General features: G+C 45.5%; 1 protein-coding gene across 2 annotated transcripts; it reads right to left on the minus strand.

The window, feature by feature from the left end:
• Positions 1 to 6,655: 6,655 nt before the first annotated feature.
• On the minus strand, positions 6,656 to 21,344 carry ANAPC5 (anaphase promoting complex subunit 5). Of its 2 annotated transcripts, none has more exons than XM_059827748.1 (17): positions 21,141 to 21,344; positions 20,947 to 21,026; positions 19,997 to 20,106; positions 19,402 to 19,597; positions 18,113 to 18,179; positions 16,236 to 16,337; positions 14,876 to 15,066; positions 13,851 to 13,932; positions 13,020 to 13,109; positions 11,885 to 12,030; positions 11,268 to 11,403; positions 10,956 to 11,030; positions 10,068 to 10,189; positions 8,793 to 8,900; positions 8,118 to 8,265; positions 7,347 to 7,509; positions 6,656 to 6,947 (listed from the first exon to the last, which is right to left on the minus strand). In XM_059827748.1, the coding sequence occupies exons 1-17, from the start codon at positions 21,342 to 21,344 to the stop codon at positions 6,733 to 6,735; spliced, it is 2,235 nt and encodes a 744-aa protein (XP_059683731.1). In that variant the 3' UTR covers positions 6,656 to 6,732. The 2 variants fall into 2 exon arrangements, with proteins under 2 accessions (XP_059683731.1, XP_059683730.1); XM_059827747.1 differs by having other exon boundaries at positions 11,885 to 12,066.

Consider the following 21,344-nt stretch of genomic DNA (forward strand, 5'->3'; position numbering starts at 1 on the left):
GAGCTGCTGCAGAAGCAAGTGAAAAAAATATCCCGAAACAAACAGCCCAGAAGCAGGAACAAGGTTTGAGGCGTTTTTCTGCCTGGTTCCCACACCTCGGCGAGGCGGCCGGTTAAAATTAGCTCCGCTCATCTCCATTGAAGTTTCCGTGATGTACCCACAGCACAACCGCTCTGAATCAGCCCAGCAGAGATTACGGGTCAAGTACAGAAACCAAATCACCTCCCCCTTCCTCGAGGCTTTACAATAGCCTAATTGCTGTTTTCAACCCCAATCTATAAACTGGAGCATTTTTGCCTGAGCGGGATCGGCCCAGAGCTAAAGCCGACCCGGCACCGCTTGCTGCTTTGAGGCACAGAGAAACGCAGGGGATGCGAAGGCTATAAATAAGCCGACGAACAGCAACAAGGACGAACTATTTCAGAAACGCCGCGTTTCGTGGGGCTGAATCCGCTCCCGGTTGGGGCTTTGCTGGGCAAGAGAGCTGGGAGCCACCAGCCAAGCCAAGCCAAGCCGGGGCTCCGCATCTCGGGCATCGTGGCTGCAAAATCCGCCCCCAGTGCTGCTGGCAGCCGCGGCAGCATGTTTTAATGCACTCCCAAAATGGATTAAAATAAACATGCAGCCCCCCCCCCCCCATTCATCCCGAACCCGCAGGGATGCATCTCAAGGCTGGTTGCCATTTGCCTGGCTTGCTTCGGGCACCCCGCCAGCGGGCACATATAAATAGCCATTCCCCCGAAGCCGGAGCCGATCCTGAACGCTGTGCCCTCTACCCTCACCGTGCACCGTAGCCGCACCAAAAAAGGCAGCTCATCAGGGTGGCCCCGGGATGAAGCCACCCCAGGAGCATCACCAGCCGCGGGACTGGTCCCCAGCAGCGGCATGGCACGGCTGAGCATCCCATCCTGCCCTCAGAGCATCGCCTGCATCCAAATTTCCAAGGGTTTGTGCTGAACTTTGCCAGGCTACAGCAAAATTGAGTTATGAAGTTTGCGCCACACTTGAGAGTAGAGCGTGCCCTGGCCGGCGGGAGTTAATTGGCTTGACCAGGATAAACGTATCAAGGCTGATTAATTTGAACAGGCTTCCCTGAGCTCTGTAAACAGGCTAAAATCATCCAAGCACCATCGTAACAACAGCTGGGGTGGAAAATCGGAGGGGTTTTTCCCTTTGGCTGTCTGCAACGGGGCCGAGCACGGGTTTTGCAAAAATTGTCCTGTGAGATGACACCTTCCCCGAGAGAAACCCAAAAGTGGGATCCCACTGTTGAGCACAGCGCCATGGGACGGGGGACAACTGCTAATGATAACGCAGCCAGTTCTCCTGGGAGCAGGAGCCATATTCCCAGCCAGAGGGAAAACTAAAACGGCTGGAAGGGGGGGAATAAACCCAAAGAGGGGAAATACAGCCTGGGGGCTTTGGCTTCACCAACCCACCCGGGTCCCGGGGAAAAGTGGCACATTCTGGTATGAACTCCAGCAGATTCTTATGTAAAAGCGAGCAGCACATGCCCACAAAATCCTCAGGAAATATAACAGCCTGGCGTATAGGAATGATTTATCGGCACGGCTTTTGGCTGCAATCCATATATAACCCATAGCGGCTGCAGCAGGATTATCGAAGCAATCAGTCTCGCATCTAATTCAGCAAGGAGAGGGGTATTAAAATGAAAAGAGGTCTGTGAAACCCTGGCAGCAGCTTTCCCTCTCGCTCAGTGTCCACGTGGCTTAGCGGAAACGAATGGGAGTGAAATCGGCCCCCGCAAGGGTGAAGTGATTTTTACAGCCCCCTCCTGCCGCCCCAGCTCTGCTCTGAGCGCGTGGTCCCTGCTGGGATGCGGCCACCTCCGGATGGGAACACGCCGACCGATTTCGAGGGGCACAGAGGACGACACCTTGCAGCCAGCACTGCCTGCACAGATTTAAATCAGAGCATACGGATGCATCAGCCTGTTCTTCCCTCCCTGGAGCTGTTTCTCTACCTGGGCGCAGGGCGATGGGACGGTGCCCCCGGCTCCCGTCGGCTGCCATGCGCTCGCCTTCCCCCACCCGCGCGCTTCCCTCCGGCAAGGCCAGACACGGTGTCAGGGTCGGACCCTCCCAAGGGAGTAAGACTTGGTGGCAGCTCCAACAGCGACACCTCCATCCATCCTTCCGTGGGGGTCAGCTATCGTACTGCAAAAAAAGCTGTTCGCAACAAAATTGAACAGAAACCACCTAAACCAAGGCTGATTTTACTCACAGAGGATCCTCCCCCTGCTACCACCAAAGGTCTGCGATTAAAAGTTAACCGGGGCCAGAGCACAGGGCAGTTATGGACTCTCGCTGGGCAGAGTCCAGTGGCTATTTTGCTTTCCCTGGTCACTGTTAGCGGTGGAAGCGACACTGCCAAGAGTGGTGTCATCTGCAGCAACGGGGGCATCGATCACAGTTTCCCTTCCTACGGGCGAGCGCAAACCTTGCCAGAAATATATTAGTCACTGTAGTATACAAAGACCATATGCATCCCTGCCTGACTTTTAATGGAAAAAAATCTCTCAGCAGCTTCTCTAGAAGTCAGAGAACACCCAAAATAACGAGATACTGGAAACAGGCACCCAGCCCCCACCTACTCTGCATCCCTGTGCCTGAGCAGCAAAGCTTTTCATCGCCCCTGGGGTGAAGGAAGAGCCTCCTGCACTGCCCGGCCCATCCAGCACAGGGTGGAAAGAATTGGGGAAAAAAATGCAAAGCCGGGCTGGTAGCGTTGTAACGGCAAGAAACCCAGTGGCAGGTTTCAATAGGAATCCAAAAAAATCTTTAACCAGTTTTTTAATAATCTTGATGATACCACCTAATACTGCTTAAGCAACATATAATGAGCATCTCAAAACAAGAGTGTAAGCTCCGGACATGGCGTTGAACACGGGCCGGGATGAGCTCAGGGCACCATCATCGCCTCGTCCGGTGCTGCTGAGCGGCTCCCAGCTCTCCTGGAAACAACAGCTCCAGCCCGCGATGCCCACGAGAGAGGAAACGAGAGCGGCTCTGCACTTTGTGAACACCACTTAAAAGACATTAGGGCTGAGTTGAAAGCAAAGCTTCCTCCAAATTACCGCCCCAATCTGATAACAGCCGCTTCCCCGGAATGGTCGATCCGGGGTCGATCAGACACTCCTTGCAGCGCTCTCAGGGATGGGCTCTTGGGTTTTGTTGGCTGTTTTTCCCAAAATGAAGTGCTCACAGAGAGGGGACAGGAGAGGGATGGGGCTCCTTCTTGTGGGAGAGCGGCTGCCTCTCCGGTTGGGGGCCACGAAGGCAGCTCCCACCCAGCCACCCCGCATCCTCTCCCCAGCGTGGTCCCCCTCACCCGAGGACAAGCTGGTCCCGTCCCCAGGGATGGTTTCTGCTCCTGTAGCATCGCACAGCCACACGGTCAGCCCACATTTCCATCGCACCAGCTTCCTGCAGTCATCCCGCTGCTGCTTTTGGTCTTTACCGTTACCTTCACGCTGCTGATGCTCCATGCCGTGCACGTGGCCGCAAGGCTGCATCCCACCTCCTAAGCACGCTCGGTCACTCGCAGCAACCCAACCTGTGGCTTCTCCTAATGAGACGGTCCCCCGTACACAGTTGCTCCAACATCTCCATCCCCTCCATCTTCTCCTGGCCTCTCACTTGCCCCTTGGCCTTAAAAATCCCCTCCTTTTCCCAACCCCACGGCCTAACCCTCCCCAGACCCCCGGCTCCGAGCCCTCGCCTCCCCGGGCGGGAGCCCCGTGGGGTCTGCGGGACGCCTGGTGACACGGGGATGGCCGCCACCCTGTCACATCCCCACGTCTGGGATGCTGCCAGCCCCCGGGGTGCCACCGGCACACCTCGGGGCTGGCGGGCGGCCGAAGGCGAGCGGGAGCGGGATGCCAGCCGGGCCCGGGCGGCCACGGCGCAGCTCCCTGAAGCGGGATGGGGAAATGACAGCACCGACCCCGCACCGCCAAAATACCTGCGCAGGCCGGCCGCGAGGCCCGCGGGAAAGCCCCGTCTGGAGGCGATGCCGCCTTCTGCTCGCAGGGCGGCCCCGGCCCGGCCCGGCCCCCCACGCCCGCCCGGGTCCCTCCGGGCGCGGCTTTGTCTCCGCAGCCGCGGGCGCATCCCCGGGCCGGGCCCGCCCGGCCTCCCCGCCCGCCCCCCCGCCAGCCACCGACCTGGCGGGACGCGCCGCTCCGCTCCGCGCCGCTCCGCTCCGCTCCTCCGGCGGAAGGGAGCGGCCCCCGCAGCCCCCGGAGCCGCCGCCGCGCTGCCGGAGCGCGACCGCCCGGCGCCGCCTTCGCTTTCGGTTCCGCTCCGGCGGCGGCAGCGAGGGAAGGAGGGAGGGAAGGAGAGAGGGAGGGAAGGAGGGAGGGAGGGAAGGAGAGAGGGAGGCCCCGCTCCGCCCCGGGGAAGGGGAGGTTTCCCCCCGGGCAGCCGCATCCTGCCCGCCCACCCCCCCTAAGCCCTTCTTTGGGGTGGGATTTGTTGGTTTGGGTTTTTATTGATGTTCTTTTTTTTCAGTATTTTATTTCCCCCTCCGGCCCCGCCTCAGCGCGCAGCGCAGCCGCGGGATGCAGCCGCCGTGCCCCGGCCGGTCCCGGGCGCAGCCGAGCCCCGCTGCGGGCACCCCGCGTCCCGGAGGGACCGAAACCACGGCCCCTCCCGCCGCTGCCCGGCCCGGAGCTCGGCCGGGGCGTCCTGCCCTCGGCCCTTGTGCGAACACAGAATTTCCAGCCTGAGGCCGACCGGGGCCAAATTGGGGCGCCCGCATCAGCCCCCCCGGACTGCGCTGAGCGGTTGCCCGACGCTTCCGAAATCATCACCTAAAGGGGATTTGAGAAACCAGTTGTTTGGAAATGTCACAGTGGCCATCGCCGCCACCGAGCAGAGCTCCCGCTCAGGTTGCAGCTCTGCAGCGCCAGGACGGAGGCAACGCTGGCGCACGGGCACGGCCTTTAACTCCCCGGCTGGCACCAGCCCTTTGTAAACATCTCCCTTGCTTTGCCTATGCCAATGATTTGGTTTTTCTTATCAAGCACCATGCTCACGCTGAGCTCACCTGCACTTCGCTGCTCGACTCTTCTCTTCACGAAGCAACAGCTCCAACCTTGAGTGGATGCGAAGGCCACGGCTGGCGCAAACCCTCTTCCTCATTTTGCTTTGAGACCCATTTGCGGGCGCCGCTTTGACATGGTAGAGCTGCCTGGAGCAGAGCTGTGCTTCCACGGGAGCTTTATGGATAAACGCTGCTGTTTTGACCAGGATCTTGAAAGCCACTCTAGAAATCAGGTTTCACAGAATCGTTAAGGTTGGAAAAGACCTGTAAGATCGAGTCCAACCCCCAACCCAACACCACCATGCCCACTCAACCATGTCCCGCAGCGCCACATCTACATGTTTACACTCTTACTGTAAAATAGTAGGTGCTCCCCACGTTTTATGGGTTGATTTCTTTGGCGCTGATTAATGGAGGTCTGATAACATTGCTGAGGGGGGTAAGCCACCAAAACCAGCGTTCCAGCGTTCCCTTGAAGCCCACATAGGAGCCTGGGTTACTTTTCACTGTTAGAAATAAAACTGCTGTTTTAAGTTAGGCACTGATGATCTGCCCACAGCCACACTGCAACACCGATTAACAAGATGCGTAAATTACCACTGGACTACCCTCATTTCAACCACATCTTAAAGCTTCTCTCTTCCTGACTCACCTGGCAGAGCCAGCTTTAAGTCTGCTCTTGCTTTGTCGTTGCTAACAATGCCACGGTTTAATCTAGTGCTTCCTGGCAGGGTATCTCCAAGAGTTTACACTAATGATGTTCAGCTTTTATATAGTCACAAGGTGAAAGGACTGGCACCCCCATCCCCAAGGTTCACCCACAAAAGGTTTACACTCACAGAAGTGCAGCCCCATCTGCCTTGAAATCCCCCACTACATCCGAAATGAAATTTTCTTCCAAAACGAGGACCTAATTGCTAGAAGTCGATGGCAGCGTATCGATATTGAGTTAGTTGTGATCTTCATTTATTCACGCATAAAACCAGAGCAGGTAAATTACACGCAGCACCTACGGGAGAACACATACAATCAAAACATTTCAGCTGAGCTGGGGCTTTTGTTTCGCACTCTTTCCTTTCCTCAGCCGCTCTTTGCACAAGGACACGTTAACAACAACGCCAGGACTTTGCACCATTAGACCTCTCCAGCTGAATCCTGTTTTTTTTCCCTTCTGCCAGCACCATCTGTTTCTACAGAGTAAACAGCGACTGCAGACAGGTTAAACGCAAGGACACCTTTCAAATGAGACTCCCCATTCTATACCACTTAAAATGAGCACAAAAGGAGCTTCGCCTACATTTTCCAGTATTTTTTGTACCCCAGCGTTCATAAAGCCAGCATTGATTCTGAAAATGTCACCAGTAAGAACAGATATTATTTCATCGTGACTGTGCTACTCCCCTCAGCGTGTTTATAACACAGTCAAGAGAGTCTTTCCTTTTCTTCACCCCATTCAATTCTTATTCTTAATTTCAAGTACAGAATAAAAGTGAAATGGATGGAAAAACCTATGTTTTCCCTTAAGTCATTACAAACAAAATGCAGCTCTGTTCAATAGAAGACCATGATTTATTGGCAGTTATTTTGAAACATGGATGACTGAATATAAGAAGACGACATTTGTAAAAAAAACAGGAAAACAAACAAATCTCATCTTTAAATGCATCACTTGAAGGCATTGATTAAGGGGACACCATGTGCCGGCAGTTCCTGGTGCAACTGACGGAACAACATGGCACATTTGTTCCTTTCCTGGGTCTTGCCTAGGGTGTGGAACAGCCGGGCTTGGAAGTAGAGAACATCTCTGAGCTGCTCTTTGCAGTCCACTTTGGCAAAGTAAGTCTTGGCTTCGTTTAGATTCACGATAGCAGATTCCAAAGCTGTGGAAAAAAGGGGGACAGTCATATTTAAGATAATCACAGTAACAACTCCAAGCAGTACAGCTCAATTCTAAGGAGCCCAATTATAAATTCCTCAGCTTTTCAAAACAATTTGTGTCTTAGCAACATGGTCTTTCAGCCAGTTTCTGTTATTCAGCCTTTGATGCAAAATATGGGTGGGCAAGTATGCAGATAAACAAGAGTCCATCATAAACACTGCATCTGTTGAATAACTAATTCCAAATTAATTTTGCTATCGATAACTAGGTAACACACTCTGCTGTATCATTTAAACTTTTTTAACAGCAATCCTGTAGCAGGACTCCAGCAGACACACTGGTTTGCACTTCTCAACTTCTGAGCGCAGTTTTCAGTGAGGAGAATTACTCTTCACGCTACCTTCGATCTTCTTTTGTGGCGTGTAGGAAGCTGCAGAAGCCACCTGACATTTGGCCACCAAGAACATGGCACAGCCTTTGTCCAGGACAGCTCCGTGGGCCAAGACAGGTTCTATTGCCATGTGCAGAATATTCAGGGCTTGTTCAGGAATGCCGAGGATCAGCTGGAAGAGAAATACTTGCTGGTCTAATACTGGAATCCACTGGTTAAGAGCAGCTTCTTCAGCGAAGACCAACACAAGCCACATCTATTTCTAATAACGCAATGCACTACAGACAAGGATGTAAATTTTTTCCACGCAATCTTCTTTTAAATCAAAACTTATTAGTAGAAATGAGCTACTGTCTCAAATGTTTAGGCGTGGCTTCTCCACTGCAGTCAGTGCTGACAACCATGTCTCTGCCAGCTCAGAATAAACAATACAACTGAACTCCATTACAAGCATGATTTTTAATTCAAACACATGCCAAACTGTGCTACTAGAAAGCCAAAATACTAGCAGAAAAAATAACAACTGAAGAAATGAAGGCAGGGCCAATTTATCTTGCCCGCTTAATTATATGCGAGAACTACACATCTTAGTGATAACACATGAAACTCAACTTTTATTAACTTCCTCAAAAGATTTTACATTTAGAATATACTTCTTCAGAATCAATAATTTAATTCCAACAAGGCTGTGTTCTTAAATCTCACAGGAGTAAAAACAGTATCCAGATCCCCAGAATAAATGTTGCCCTACGGCCCTGTGAAAACACAAATCAGACATACCTGGGAGAAAGCCAAGTTCAGCACAGTTTCGGAAGCCAAGTACTGCAGACTATATTCTCGAGAGAGGGCAAGAGCCTGCAGCAGGACAGGCAACGCTATGGTATGACATGAAGATCTCCAGTAAAGCTCCGCTATTGACAGCAGCACACTAACCAGAACAGGGGAAAAGAATTACAGACATTTTCTTTTGATGAAAAATGTCCACTTGTTTCCCAAACAATTATTCCATCCATAATGGTATTGATTTTATTATGAATTACATTACTGCATATACAATAAACTTCAATTACACCCTTAAGAGGAGATGCCACCGACATACAAAAGATTAAACAACACTGTAACTACTCTGAAGGTTAGCACAAAGGTACAATTACACACATATATTTCCATCTCCTATTTATTTTGGATGCAGTGTTTCCTTCTTCCATAAGTCTTTGTGGAACTTTAAAATAAGTTTACTACCTTTCAGTTTACATATTAAAGATGACTAGGTTTCAATTCCACAATATTTTGGAGATTCCTCCATACCACGATTAATAAATGAAATTATTTTGTAATCTCCAAATCCTAGTAGGTAATCTGAAGACTAGTGAAGTCTGAACACAGACAAATTGAAATGGCTGATTCTAATCACTGCAAAGTGGCTTTAATACTCTGAAAATGAAACATTCTTACCTAATCACCATCTCAGTGTTCTTGATTTTCTGGCAGTGGATCAACAATTTCTGCAAAAGTTTGTGCGCCTCTGACATTTGATTTTGGGCTTTCAACACAAAGGCTTTTCTGCCGTGGTAGAAAGAAAACATCACTGATCGTATTTTTATATTTTAGATACAATTCTGCTCTTCAGAACACAGTAAAATAGGTCTCTGTTTTGTGACCTCTGCTTCTTGTAACTGCAGAATGGTATTCTGACAAAGTGTATGCATGCTATACACACTGGCAGGCGGAAAAACAGATCTCTCCGATTCCAACTGGACAACTCAAAGGCAGAAAGGATCAAACTCATAAGGGAGCTTTAGGTAGAAAACAGGGATTGCCAAAAAAAAAAAAGGCCAAACAGGCAGCAGAAGTGGGAGGGCATGCAAGCTAGACAGCACAAGTAATTATTTGTAAGAAAAACAGGTATGAGGTAAAGCAGCTAAAATTGGCTTGAGCTAACAAGGATATGGAGCAACAGGGAAAGAGCGAGGCCAGGGAAATAAGAAACAAATACACAGCAGTAGGGGATGCGTACAAACGCCCTGAACCCAGACACTGAGTAGAATATTTAAAGATCAGGGAAATCACAAACAGTGCAATTCCAGAAGGACAAGCATCAGGTCCCACAGCTTGAATACTGATCTTCTGGCTTACTGGCATTGGCTATGTTTTTAGGTGTTTTGCCTCATTGAAAATCAACCAGAAATTGCTTTTAACAGTAAGTTGTTTTTCATACTCAGCAAATAACAAGTTTTAACCCTACCTACTTCTAACGTGTCATCCTCTTTTAGAAACACGAACCCATTAAGGTGAGAGAAAAATCCTATTGTTCCATTTTGTAGGTGTAGAAACCAGGACCCAGATGAAGGCACTCAAGCTCAGACCAGGCCTGAGATCCCTAGCAACTTGACGTAAAATTCTGCTTTGTGCTTAGGTTTGAGTACGGTTGCCATGGCAGATTTTGAAGAAGTATTTTGTGTTCTCACAACAGATCTACAGCTCTAGAATAACACCAACTTCAGCAGTGCTATTCCAGTTCTTAAAAATGTCCAGAGAAACAAATAGAAATTATTATTGCAGGATATACTCTAACGGAATAAGCACTACAGGTTAGACAACACAACCGTAATTAGTTCTGGAAAGGGAGGAACATGTAAGCACACGTGACTGCCGGCAATTATTTTGCTGAATTTTTCATTACCTTCATGGGACGCACCTGCAAGTGTACGCAGATTCATGATTTCTTACCTGTATACACCTTCAATGCTATTAAGTGCTGTAATTCCTGCTACAAGAGAATCTGCTGTATGATATCTGCCATCATTCATGGCTCTCTCAAACTGTATTTTCTGATCAAACAGCATCCAAAGCTAAACAAAGAACATCCAGGAACAAGTTTTAGAAGTTGTGCCTGCTCATTTTCTAATCCCAAATTAGAACTTACTTTTTTATTTTCCCCAGTGGATATTTATGTCTAGACACAACTAACTCCACTGTCCAATTACCGAATTTATTAAATTACTGTCCTCAATGGAAATGCTCAGGTCTGGATTAACGTTTCAATACCACCTACTTGACTGCATTTTAAATAAAAAAGCTCTTTTAAATCATTACTAATGCTTTGAAACAGTAGACTTGTTCTGTAGCAAAAAGAGAAGGACCACACTGTATTTAATGGAATCTTGAACACTTCAATGTAAATGCTATCTTACAGACTCATGTGTTAAAGTGTTACGCAGAGTCACACAAAAACCGCGCTATTCTCTCAGTTATTTCTGGATTGTAATATATCAAAGTAAGTAGCACTAATTAAACAGAACTTTGAAGCTCCAAATCAATGCAGGACATTTAATTCCTATATGTGCTCATGAAGATGTATACCCCTCTGTCAATGACATTGCTATTTAAACAGCTTTTTCTTAGGAGGCTATGGTGAGATAAATGTCTCACCAGTCTTAAAACAACAGAGGCATCTTTTTCATGCTTTTGTAGAAAAGTTTATGCCGCACAGCTTCCTGTGAGGTCATGAGCCAAGTGAAATTAGCACACATAAAGCCCAAGGCATACAAAGGAAAGAATTCAGATCCTATTGTATAATAGTTACATCATTTACAGGCGAAATTATACATATCCTACCTGTGCATGCTGACTGTTGGGAGGGAATCTTTCCTTTAGGTGTTTCAATATTTCAGAAGCAGCTGCAAAGTATCCCTGTAACACAGAAACAGTACTCTGATTAACGTACACTGGGGCAAGCACCACTCCCCCTGATTTCAACACAACCTTCATGGAAAGAACTTGCCAAGCAAAAACCCCGTATTTCCTTCGCCCTCAATGCAGACGTTAAAGGCAGAACAAAACAGGAGTCAAGTTGCGCACTCTCTGTCAGTAACACCCACGCATCCTCTTGCCCAAATGACATTTTGTGCAACTAGCCATAAAACTCACCTGCTCTGCGTGTAGCTCAGCCAGGTGACACAATACTACAGCAAAGGACTCTGTGTTATTCTGCTGAACGCCCACGTTCACAGCCTCCAGACTGTTCATGCTCAGCAATGTTTGGGCTTGCTGAAGTGCCATGGTGCTTGTGCGAAAGAAACATCTTTTAGCTTTCAAGCAACAAACAACCACCATTTTTAATCTATGGGCTTGTTATGACAACAGTCTACGTTTTCTGGTAAGCCAGGGGCCTGGGGGAGAATGAAAATTTGTAAAACAACTGCTATCCAGGAACTCTGGACTATGCAGGCACATCAAGTACTATATACCGAAAGCTGCACACACTCTAAGCACAGAGATGCTGAAAATGGAGGCACAGGAACAACTTATGATCTATCTGCCACTACTAAATGGAAACTCAATCTCTTCTCCGGTATGAGTTTTAAAGGAACACAAGAGAATGGACATTAATTGCACTCAGCCTGTACTGAATCACGGTCTGATTGCTTTATTTCAGTGCACTGGAGAGACACAGTCACTTGTTACACCTATATTAATAACTCAAAATGCATTATGTGCTAACAAGTACAGTGAGCTAACCCAAGAGTTCAAAAGAAACAAAATACCTGCGGCCGTATAATCTCCAAATGGCAGTCTTCTGTGCTATACTAATATCAATAAGCTCTGATAAGCTGTGTTTCCAGTGCAACAGATCAGAATCTTTTAAGGCATCCATTAGTTTGTTGGCAGCCTTTCCTGCAAAAGCTCTTTGCTGAACCAAGGACTGTATTCCCAGGGAAGCAAGGTACTGGAAAGAAGGAAAAAAAAATACCAACAGTATTGAAAGACAGTAGCGTACACTATGCTTGCAAATTACACCTGAGCAAGAGTTCTAAACTAAGAAAAAAAAATCCCAAAGAAAAAGAGGTGATGTTATTCACCACAGACAAAGGAACACTGCTCCAGGCATTTCTTTAAATATCCACTTATGCACACCCACACATATGTGAATGCCATTTTGTTAGATGTGAAAGGTAATTTCCACTCCCGCACACAGAAGTCTTAAAGAGGATGACAGGACTTGTACCTGGATTTCTCCAATGATGAAACAGCTGTGAAAACAGAGAGCTATCCCTCCCCTTCCCCACCAAGGGGCCATATCTGCTCTCATCTCCCAGCATCAGCAGTTTAGCTCCTTTTAGAACAATTCTCTTAACAAAGAGACTGCAGATCTTAGGGAAGACAGAACTCAACATTAACAGCCAACAGATTCAGGACAAAAAAAAACTATCTAAGGGGAGGGCTGCCTTGCAAGATTTCACAGCTGGGACAGAGCCATACAAGTAAACGTGCTCAAAGCCCTGCCAGAGGCATCAGCACTGAGTTTCAGGGAAGGTGGAGGCACAAGAACCTCCCTTGAGCACCAGCAGATTGTGCTATGGGCCTAAGGCCGAATGGTGCATGGGGCCAGGCTAGTAGCCACAGAGAGTTTTTCTGCCTGAAAACCAAACAAGTTCGAAGGAAAAACAGTGACCCTTGCGATAATGCGCTGGCATTAAAGCAACTGAATTCTGGTTTGTTAATAGGAAGAGTAAAAATAATAGAAACCGCTAGATTTTGGAGTGTTAAAATAGCTTTGTTTAAATTCAGTTACATATTTTGAACAGACCAGCCACAAACCCTGAAATCCTATCATGCACACTCCCCTCACCACATCTGTTTGTCCTAGAATAAAGTTAAGGATAAATGAAATGGACTTACCGGCAAACCAAAATGTAAAGATTTGTTTACAGAGTGCTCCAGCAGAACACAGCTATCGAATATCTTCTGCTCCAAGATATACAGCCAGCTCTAGGAAGGAAAAAAAGTTTAAAACTCATCGCAAGTAGCTAATGGCTGCAACACTTTTAACTTCTCTTACTTTTTGCACAGAATGCACAAAAACTCACTGGAAATACAAACCACTCTTCAGAATTAATATGATACTAAGGAAACTTCTATTAAATGCTGCAGAGCGAAATATATCAAAAGTGCAGCTAGGCTGGGACACTGGGGTGACAGCGGTCAACACTGGAGGTTCAGAGTAATGCACAGAAACCCCATTATACAGTTAACTGTGGAAAGCAGTATCTCAGAAGTTTGATACCATTGATTCCAATTCATTATAACACTAATGTTAATTACAGAACAAAATACAGAGAAATCTAAGTCTTTCCCTCCTCCTTTTTGTTTGCTCAAAAGAAGGCTGATTACTCTTTGAGAATCCAACAGTAAGGAGGAAGTTTATGAAACACTTTGTCTCTAAAACATGTAAGACTAAACTTCGAGCTTAGTACTCTGGGATCACAACTCCTGTTTAAGAAAGTAATCCTGAGTTGCAATCAAACCATCCCATGATCTCCCTACAGTTTGTTGCTCTGGGTCACCCATCTGCCAGAAGCAACGTCACCCCACTGCTGGACAGTCATATTTAAATTACTGATGCGTTTGACAATACTACTGTAAGAGTAGTTCTGCAGCAGTTCACCGTGCAAAGGCTCGGATAACAGAGACAAAGGTGACTTAACCTCCATTTCAACACAGCTACCTTACCAGGCAGTGCTGCAAGCAAACATGGTCGTTAGACTCCTGTGCAATTCGGATGGCTTCCTGAAGTGCAAGTTCAGCCTGTTGGCTATCAGCAAACAAAAAGGGAGAACATGTTAGTATTCCCACAGTGCTTAAAATACAGCATTATGATACAGAGGAATATTGATCTAAATTATGCATATCGCACTCAGAAGATAATTCTGATTTAATAGACTGCTGAGAAAGCCTGTATTTTCCTCCTAGCACTTTAGCAATATATTCTAGTCTTGAGGATAATAAGCAAGACAGCATCTGCAAGCCACTACAGAAACGCAACTGCAACCCCTAAGTGGGCTTTCAAACCCTGTACGTGCCAATGTGCCAAGTTATTGTTTGAACAGGGGCAACATTAAGTATCTGCCTGTGTAGAAAACGTTGTTGCTCTCTATTTTGCCGATGTCCTTCCCATCTCCAGTCCTTTTACATGATGCATCCAGGCAGCAGTCAATAAATGCAAACCATACATGGAGATGGGTAAGCCAGCTTTATTGATAAAATAACACCCACCCCTATGGCATTTTAAAATTAAAAAAGCTCAGATGGCTTTTTTTTTTAATTATTCTTTTTCCAGATCATCAGCTCTATGTTGACTTGAACGTTAGCAGAAAACCAACCACACTTTCTTGAGAATATAGCTGAAAATAGGCACTCATGTCCACTGACCTTTCTGAGGTCATGGAAATGTAGCAATTGAGAACTTAAATACCTAGGAAACAGCTGCAACCGGACACAGACAAATGTCAACTCTTACCCTGCTGTAGATGGCTCAGTTATTATGGAAACCAAATAAATGTCAAAATAAAAACAAAACAAAACAAATCAAGATGCCAAGAAAATTCCAACCCAACCCAGTTACAGCTGTTATCAAATTAGAGAAAGTCCCTTCTTCGCCTGGACAGATTTTCAGAATGAACAAAAGGTCTATCTATCAGTACTTAGGAGATGCAACAAGATGAATTTTAGTTGTGTGGTACAACATATTAACTTACTAATGGCCAAACCGACAGTGCAGTGCAGCTAGATTCAGAGCAGCGTATCTCAAACTCCGACCGTAACCTTCATCCCCATTGCTTTTGCTTTCTGCTCCAGTGAGAATTAAACGGTCAAAATAATGAAGGAGGCTGTGTGTTGAACTGAAGACATCTTGTACTCTGAGACTATTTAAGTAGCTTAAATAATGCTAAAAATGGAAGCAAAATCAGCTTTAACTATACAGAACTATTAAAACAAAGGGTTTGTTTATAATTATTATGTATCTTCTTACTGAGAAAGTTTGCTTAACAAGTGCAACCACGAAATACTGCACGGCCAGGAAAGCGCCTGATCAGAAGTTGCATCGATCCTGATACTACCTGTGCAGAATTCCTGTAAATCTTGGATAAAATTGGTTGTTTTCCCTAACAGGATCTTCCAAATGGTGTCCCATAGGCCAAGATCTGCCCGTCAGAATTATCCCACCCAGTTTGAGACCTCTACATAGGTGGAATCCCTGTATTTATGTGCTAAGCAAGAGTGGGAATGGAGGCATGACTCCCACTGTGTCTCCACTCACGAAGTGTGAGCACTGCTTCCAAATGCCATGCAGATAGAAAGCAGATGCTAAAACTATGTATTTTCTTCTTGGCATTGAGACTTGGGCAGAACAACCCTTTATGTCAGACAAACAGAACACCGGAGAGGACTTCTGGAGTTGTGAAGTCCAGCCCCTGCTATAACAGCCCTTTCAAGGATATGTCTCCAAATGGGAGCAAGGAAAATCCTGTCTGTCTCAGCCCAGGGCTACTGGGAGGAAGAGTTAGAAAGTAAGGCAGGAAAGAGTTCTCTGTCAAGTCATGGAACTTGCTCAAGAGTAAGTTGTTGAGGATCAAGGCAAATGCTTTCAGCCCAGGTCTGGAACCAACTCTCAATTTGAGTTGCCTATTGCTTTCAGTATAAGTTGCTATTAAGCACCAGAAGTAAAGTCATCATCAGTAAGCAAAATGAACAGATATCACACTTAATACTGATTTTTAAACTGGGAGTATGAGGCCTGAAATTTCTTAGGAAAACATATGTAAAAAGAAGGAAGTTTTAGATTTAGTTCAACAAGAATGCACTCACATAGTCCCAACAAAATTAAGAAGATTTTATCTGTGCATGAAGTTAAACATGTGGTTAAGTGCTTCACTTAATTAAGGTTTCTGTACCTTCAGGAGTTTCAGTCTGAATTACTAAACATTTACATGCAACTTGCTCATGTTTTTATCATCTGCTTGTATTTCAATGTAGAATAAATGACTCCCAAATAATCCCATCCTAGAGATAAGGAAACCCTTTACAACCATTTTGGATAAAGAAAAAGATGCTTACTGCTTCAGCGAAGTCTGGATTAAATTTTAACAAGTTGTTCAATTCCTTTTGTAAAGATGCTGGAGTAAGAGCCTTTGTTTCATCATTCTTCAATAAAGAAGCCTGGAATAAAAATTGAAAAGTAAAAATAAGATAAGTAACTCAAACTGAAGGGTTACAAATGTATTTTGATACACGCTTGTCAGTTTGTTATCTGCTTGGAGAGAACATTAAAGAAGATTTTGCAACAGCTCTGTCTACTATGACGCTGAAACATCAGTGGCGGTTTTATTCTATGCTATATTATAGCATTCACTTGCCAGAGATCACAGAGACCAAGTAAAATAAAAGCTTATTCAAAGGACTATTTAAAGGTACTTAAAGAATTCTGTTTAAGTTTCTCTTTGAAGAACTAATACAACGGATTGCTCACTGGAATTACATGTGTCTTCTCACAAAAAAAAAAAAAAAAAAAAATCAGGAAACTAAATAAAAGTAAATCCATGGTTTGTTTTGGCAAGTAGATCAAGTAATAAAAAATTACAATAATCTAAGTTACTAGAATAAGCATTACTGAATAATAAAATTACTTCAAATTTCAGAACTCTCCTAAACATCCCGATTCCTCCATAATATTCTAATTAGGAGGAAAAAAAAATATATATATACACACTGGTAACAGATACTCTACATAAATCACACCTGCTAAAAACCACAGCATAACAAAATGTCACTTCAGTTAAAATCCCTACCTTGCGCCAGATCATCGCAGTCTGTCTTATCTTCTATCTTATCTTCTTATCTTCACCCTCTTTCTAACTCTGCTCCTGGATAAGGGGTTCCCTAATCTGCATGTGTGTAGGGAGGCTGAAGTGCCAGCAACTGGAGCTAGGTCACAGGGGTCTGTGTGCCAGTGGAGCCAGCAACTGGAGTGGGGACCACAGGTCACAGAGGCCCACGTGTCTGTGGTGCCAGCAACTGGAGCAAGTGAGAGTACGCGTGTCAGTGGGTGACCACAGGTCAACATCAAGCCGGACTAGGCAGAAAGTAGGATAAGCAGCTTGAGAGCCAAGTATTGAAACAGCCTTAAGACTGGGCCAGATATGTTTCCCTGAATGAGACAACTGGAGGCAGTCCAGGCCAACCAGGAGGTCCCAGGTGAACTGTGGGGCCTTTGGGTCAACCGAGAGATGCATTTGTATGTGTGTCATGTCTTTCTGCTGGAGGCAACTGGAGACAAGACAATCCAAGGGCCGGTTACTTGATAAACTGAGCGTATAAGCCCAGTTACTCATGGAATCAAGAGAGCAAGCGCACGCAAAAGCGTACATCTGTCTATATTTCACACCAATGGACCTTCATCCTCATCAGTCAGGGAGGGGAACAGGATAATATACAGCATGTTCAGCCTCAACGCTGGTCATAGAGCTGCAGGAGCCTTGTTATGGTCAGGCTACTGGATTCAACAACACTTAACAGTAAAGAACCTAAGGAAACTGAGAAGTTACTTTGACCTTTTAAAATGTATATGAAACACCACGTATTATACGTATTTTATTTTTTTAGCACGCTATTATAAGCATGCAGCACATTTACTGACATTTGTGCCTACGCTCCATTTTGTATTTACCAGCTGGAATAATCAACAAAACTGCGCATTTCACAGACATCAAATCTGAGGCAAGTAGTCAGAACGGAAGTGACCTTCCAGAATCAAGTATCATCATACGGTGTACATGTACTTTCAGCCCCAAGTACCCATACTGAGCAACTACATGCAAGATATCAACAAATCTTTAACAGAACTAAGAGAATATCATGTCTGACACTGTGGATAAAATTGAAGGTGAAAATGATGTTATGGATCATTTACTCAACTTTACTCAGAATTAACATACCTGCTGAGAAAGAAAATACTCTGCTTGTTTCTGGGAAAGAGGCCCACTGCAAGATATCTCTTCTTCCCTAGTAAGAAGCACTTTGGTTAGAAACAAGGCCAATGAAGGAGAATACAGGGAAATACATTTTATGAGACACTCCACACTTTTGCTTTATGAAGTTTTATGAGATATTGCAGCTCAAAGCATGAAAGGAAACTAAGGAGAAAACTTCACGAAGACTAAAATCTACTACCTCAAAGTTAGCAATCCAAATTATTTCACACAATTTAGTTGTGATCTTCAACCTGCAGAGACCGTGGTCAATATGAATGTTACCCTAAATACACATGAAAACCCAAAGAAAAACAGCAGATAGAAGATCTGGGATTGACATATTCAAATGGCTTTGCTCTGTTCATCCTTTCTTCTGAAGATAGTCACAATGAAATGAACTGCCACTTTGGCCACATACATCACAAAACAGCTGTTCTGCAAGAGCAGAGAGAAGTTTATTCCATGGAAAGACAGCAACTACGGCGTACAGCCAGAATCCAAAAGCTGTTAACTGACTCACCCTGTAGCAGATCATGCACAAGTTTATAAAAAGACAGTTTAGAAAGCACACTTAAAATATATGGATACACAAAATGCTTTGAGGATTATTCTTACAGTGGAGCACCTCTTTATCAAGTGAAAAGTCTCAATATTTGCTTCTCATTTTTGATATAAATAAATGTGAGGGGGTTTTTTTGGAGAAGGGCGAAAAGAGAAACCAAAAACATTAAGCTTAACTTTTCCTTAGCGAGCAATCTTTCCCTGTTGGAAACAAAAGTGACCTCTCCAACAGCTTTAGCACATCACACACTAGCACAACCAGAGAAGTCATTCAGCAGTGGGCTGTACAGAAGGGAACTGTGGGCAGCATCAGGCCTTCAGCTTGCGATTCCCTCAGCGAGTATGAGAATGGGGTACCGCCATCTTCTACAAGACTCTGAGCAGAACTGTTGCCATTTGCAAGTGTTACCACATGGTGGCACCAAGGAAACGGAGAGGCCACCCAGCTCTGCCGGTGTGTGCGAGGGTTTAAAAAAAATACAAGATCACAGTACACTACATCTTAATATCGCAGCTGAAGTCGTTAGTGATAGGACATGCACAGGGCCTAGATGAGCATTCGTGGAGTTTGGAGGGTTTAAGAGGAATAGCATCTTGAGCTGGACAAAGCTTAGGTTTACTCTGACACAGGTAATCTGAAATAAGAATAATTCTCTTAAGAAGTGGGAAAGACTTGAATATTAATATATCACCTTAAAGGTACATCAAGTTCTTCCTTCTCCATTTTCCCGTCCAGTTCCTCTGTATTCGTCAGTTCCATATCACTCTCATCAATTCCGGTTTTTTTCTCATCGTTTTGAAAGTACTGCTGAAGTGCAGTGTAAAGTTTATAAACCTGACTAAAAGAAAGCTTATTGTATGCCAAGATCATATGGCGCAGAAACAGACCTGCAAAGGAAAACATCCGTTATAACAACTGCTGTAAGACTGCTGTTTCAAAGAGACTAGAAATCATAATAACCAGAAGCTTAAATCTCATTGTTTAATTTTGCTTAAGTGTCTCATCTCAGCCTACCAACTGATAAAACTCAATTTTGCAGGGTGTAAATCTGGTATTAATTTAGTGGCAAATCTCACAGACAATCTGATCACAGAGAAGTTGTTAAGATCAGTAAGAACTGCACAATATGCAAAATTATTGGTTAATATGAAACATCTGAGCAAGAGAGAAATTATATTATGCAATCTTTACACCTCCCCAAGAAGAAAAACAAAGCTGTATCCCAATTGAGTTACATCAATGATAGATATCACATCAAATACAGCTTATGGATAACAATTAGTTACCTACTACACTTGTTTTATGAACTTCTGGCTCTGTCCCTGTAAATGAATCTGAAAGGTCATCAAAAAATTGTTCCATATCTTTCAATTCTCCTTCTGCCATAAGTTTTAACCTAAACAGGGAAAGAAAACCACTTTTTTTTAGGGTGTTAATAATATGCATCAAATAAAATATTCTTCTGTTTCAGGTATAGATGAGTAAACACAAACAGAACCAAGTGGTAGCTAATTCATTAGGCCCAGAAGGTTTTTATACTCATTAACCAAATCAAAACATATTAAATATTAATAAGGCAAATAATAATCAGGTTTGGAGGGTTTTTTTTCCTTTTTAAACAGTTATTTTAATAAAGAGAAGAATTATAAAAGATTGTTATTCTTTTAACAAAACAATGAGGAACCCAAAATAGACTGATTTTTAAATCTGTTGCTGTTTAGTGAGCTAGCTAATATCAAAACAGATCTTCTGTATCACAGAAACTTTAAAGCAGATGGCTTCGATGTCTGGTTTGTGTGCCTGTCAGAACTTATTTATGAGAACTAAGAAAACTGTAGAAGTACATTTTTGCTCCAAGCGTATGACTTTTTTAACTATACATTTACACATTTCGGAGCACTTCTTAATAGATACCAGAGTAGATATAGATAACACAAAGCATGGTGTATCCTCTTTTGCTGAATTATTGATTATAGCGGCAGCGTTTTCACACTTCCAACACAAAACACAGAAACCACAAGACAGAAGGAATTCACTGAACAACACAAGCAGTTCCTTAGCCTCCAGCAGCAGGGATGCCGGGCTCGCCACGACTTCATGCCTCCCTGCACTACGAGCCTACAGCGGGGACCGGTCTCCGACCCTCAGCAGTTCCTCCTCCCCCCCTCCCCGACCGCAGGGACCCGGTGGAAGGGTTTCCTGGGGCGGGCAGGGGAGGCGCGGCCCCGGCGCCCACCTGATGTGCACGGAGCTGGCCAAGTGCGGGCAGGACTCCTCGATGGCCTTGCGCAGTCGCGACAGCGGCATGTCAGGGCCCTGGGGAGGAGAGCGACATGTCGCGACAGGCCACAAGGCAAGCGGCCCCTTGGGGTCGCCCTCCCTCCCTCCCTCCCTCTCAGGCCCAGGCCCAGGCCCAGGCCCGTTCCCGACCTGCAGCAGCGGCAGCAGCAGCCGGTTGAGCCGCCGCCGCTCCAGCAGGCCGAGCTGCGCGCCGGCGCGGCCCAGCTCGCTCAGGAGCACCAGCAGCGCCATCTTGTAGGGGGTGACCCAGTCCTTGATGCCGAAGACGTTGGCATGCACCACGCCGTTCGTCATCATCGGGTTGAAGTAGAGGCTCTCGTGCACGCTCGCCAT

Source organism: Gavia stellata, chromosome 21, assembly GCF_030936135.1.
Source record: "Gavia stellata isolate bGavSte3 chromosome 21, bGavSte3.hap2, whole genome shotgun sequence".
Lineage (NCBI taxonomy): Eukaryota > Metazoa > Chordata > Aves > Gaviiformes > Gaviidae > Gavia > Gavia stellata.

What these genes read in the sequence shown, in the direction of transcription:
- ANAPC5 (XM_059827747.1), bottom strand. Translation starts at nt 21,344, where the DNA reads ATGGCGAGCGTGCACGAGAGCCTCTACTTCAACCCGATGATGACGAAC. An exon ending in AGTATTTTCTTTCTCAGCAG is followed by an intron (nt 16,338 to 18,112) that starts GTATGTTAATTC and finishes TTTTTATTCCAG; the next exon opens with GCTTCTTTATTGAAGAATGA. An exon ending in AACACTGAGATGGTGATTAG is followed by an intron (nt 8,266 to 8,792) that starts GTAAGAATGTTT and finishes TGTTCTGGTTAG; the next exon opens with TGTGCTGCTGTCAATAGCGG.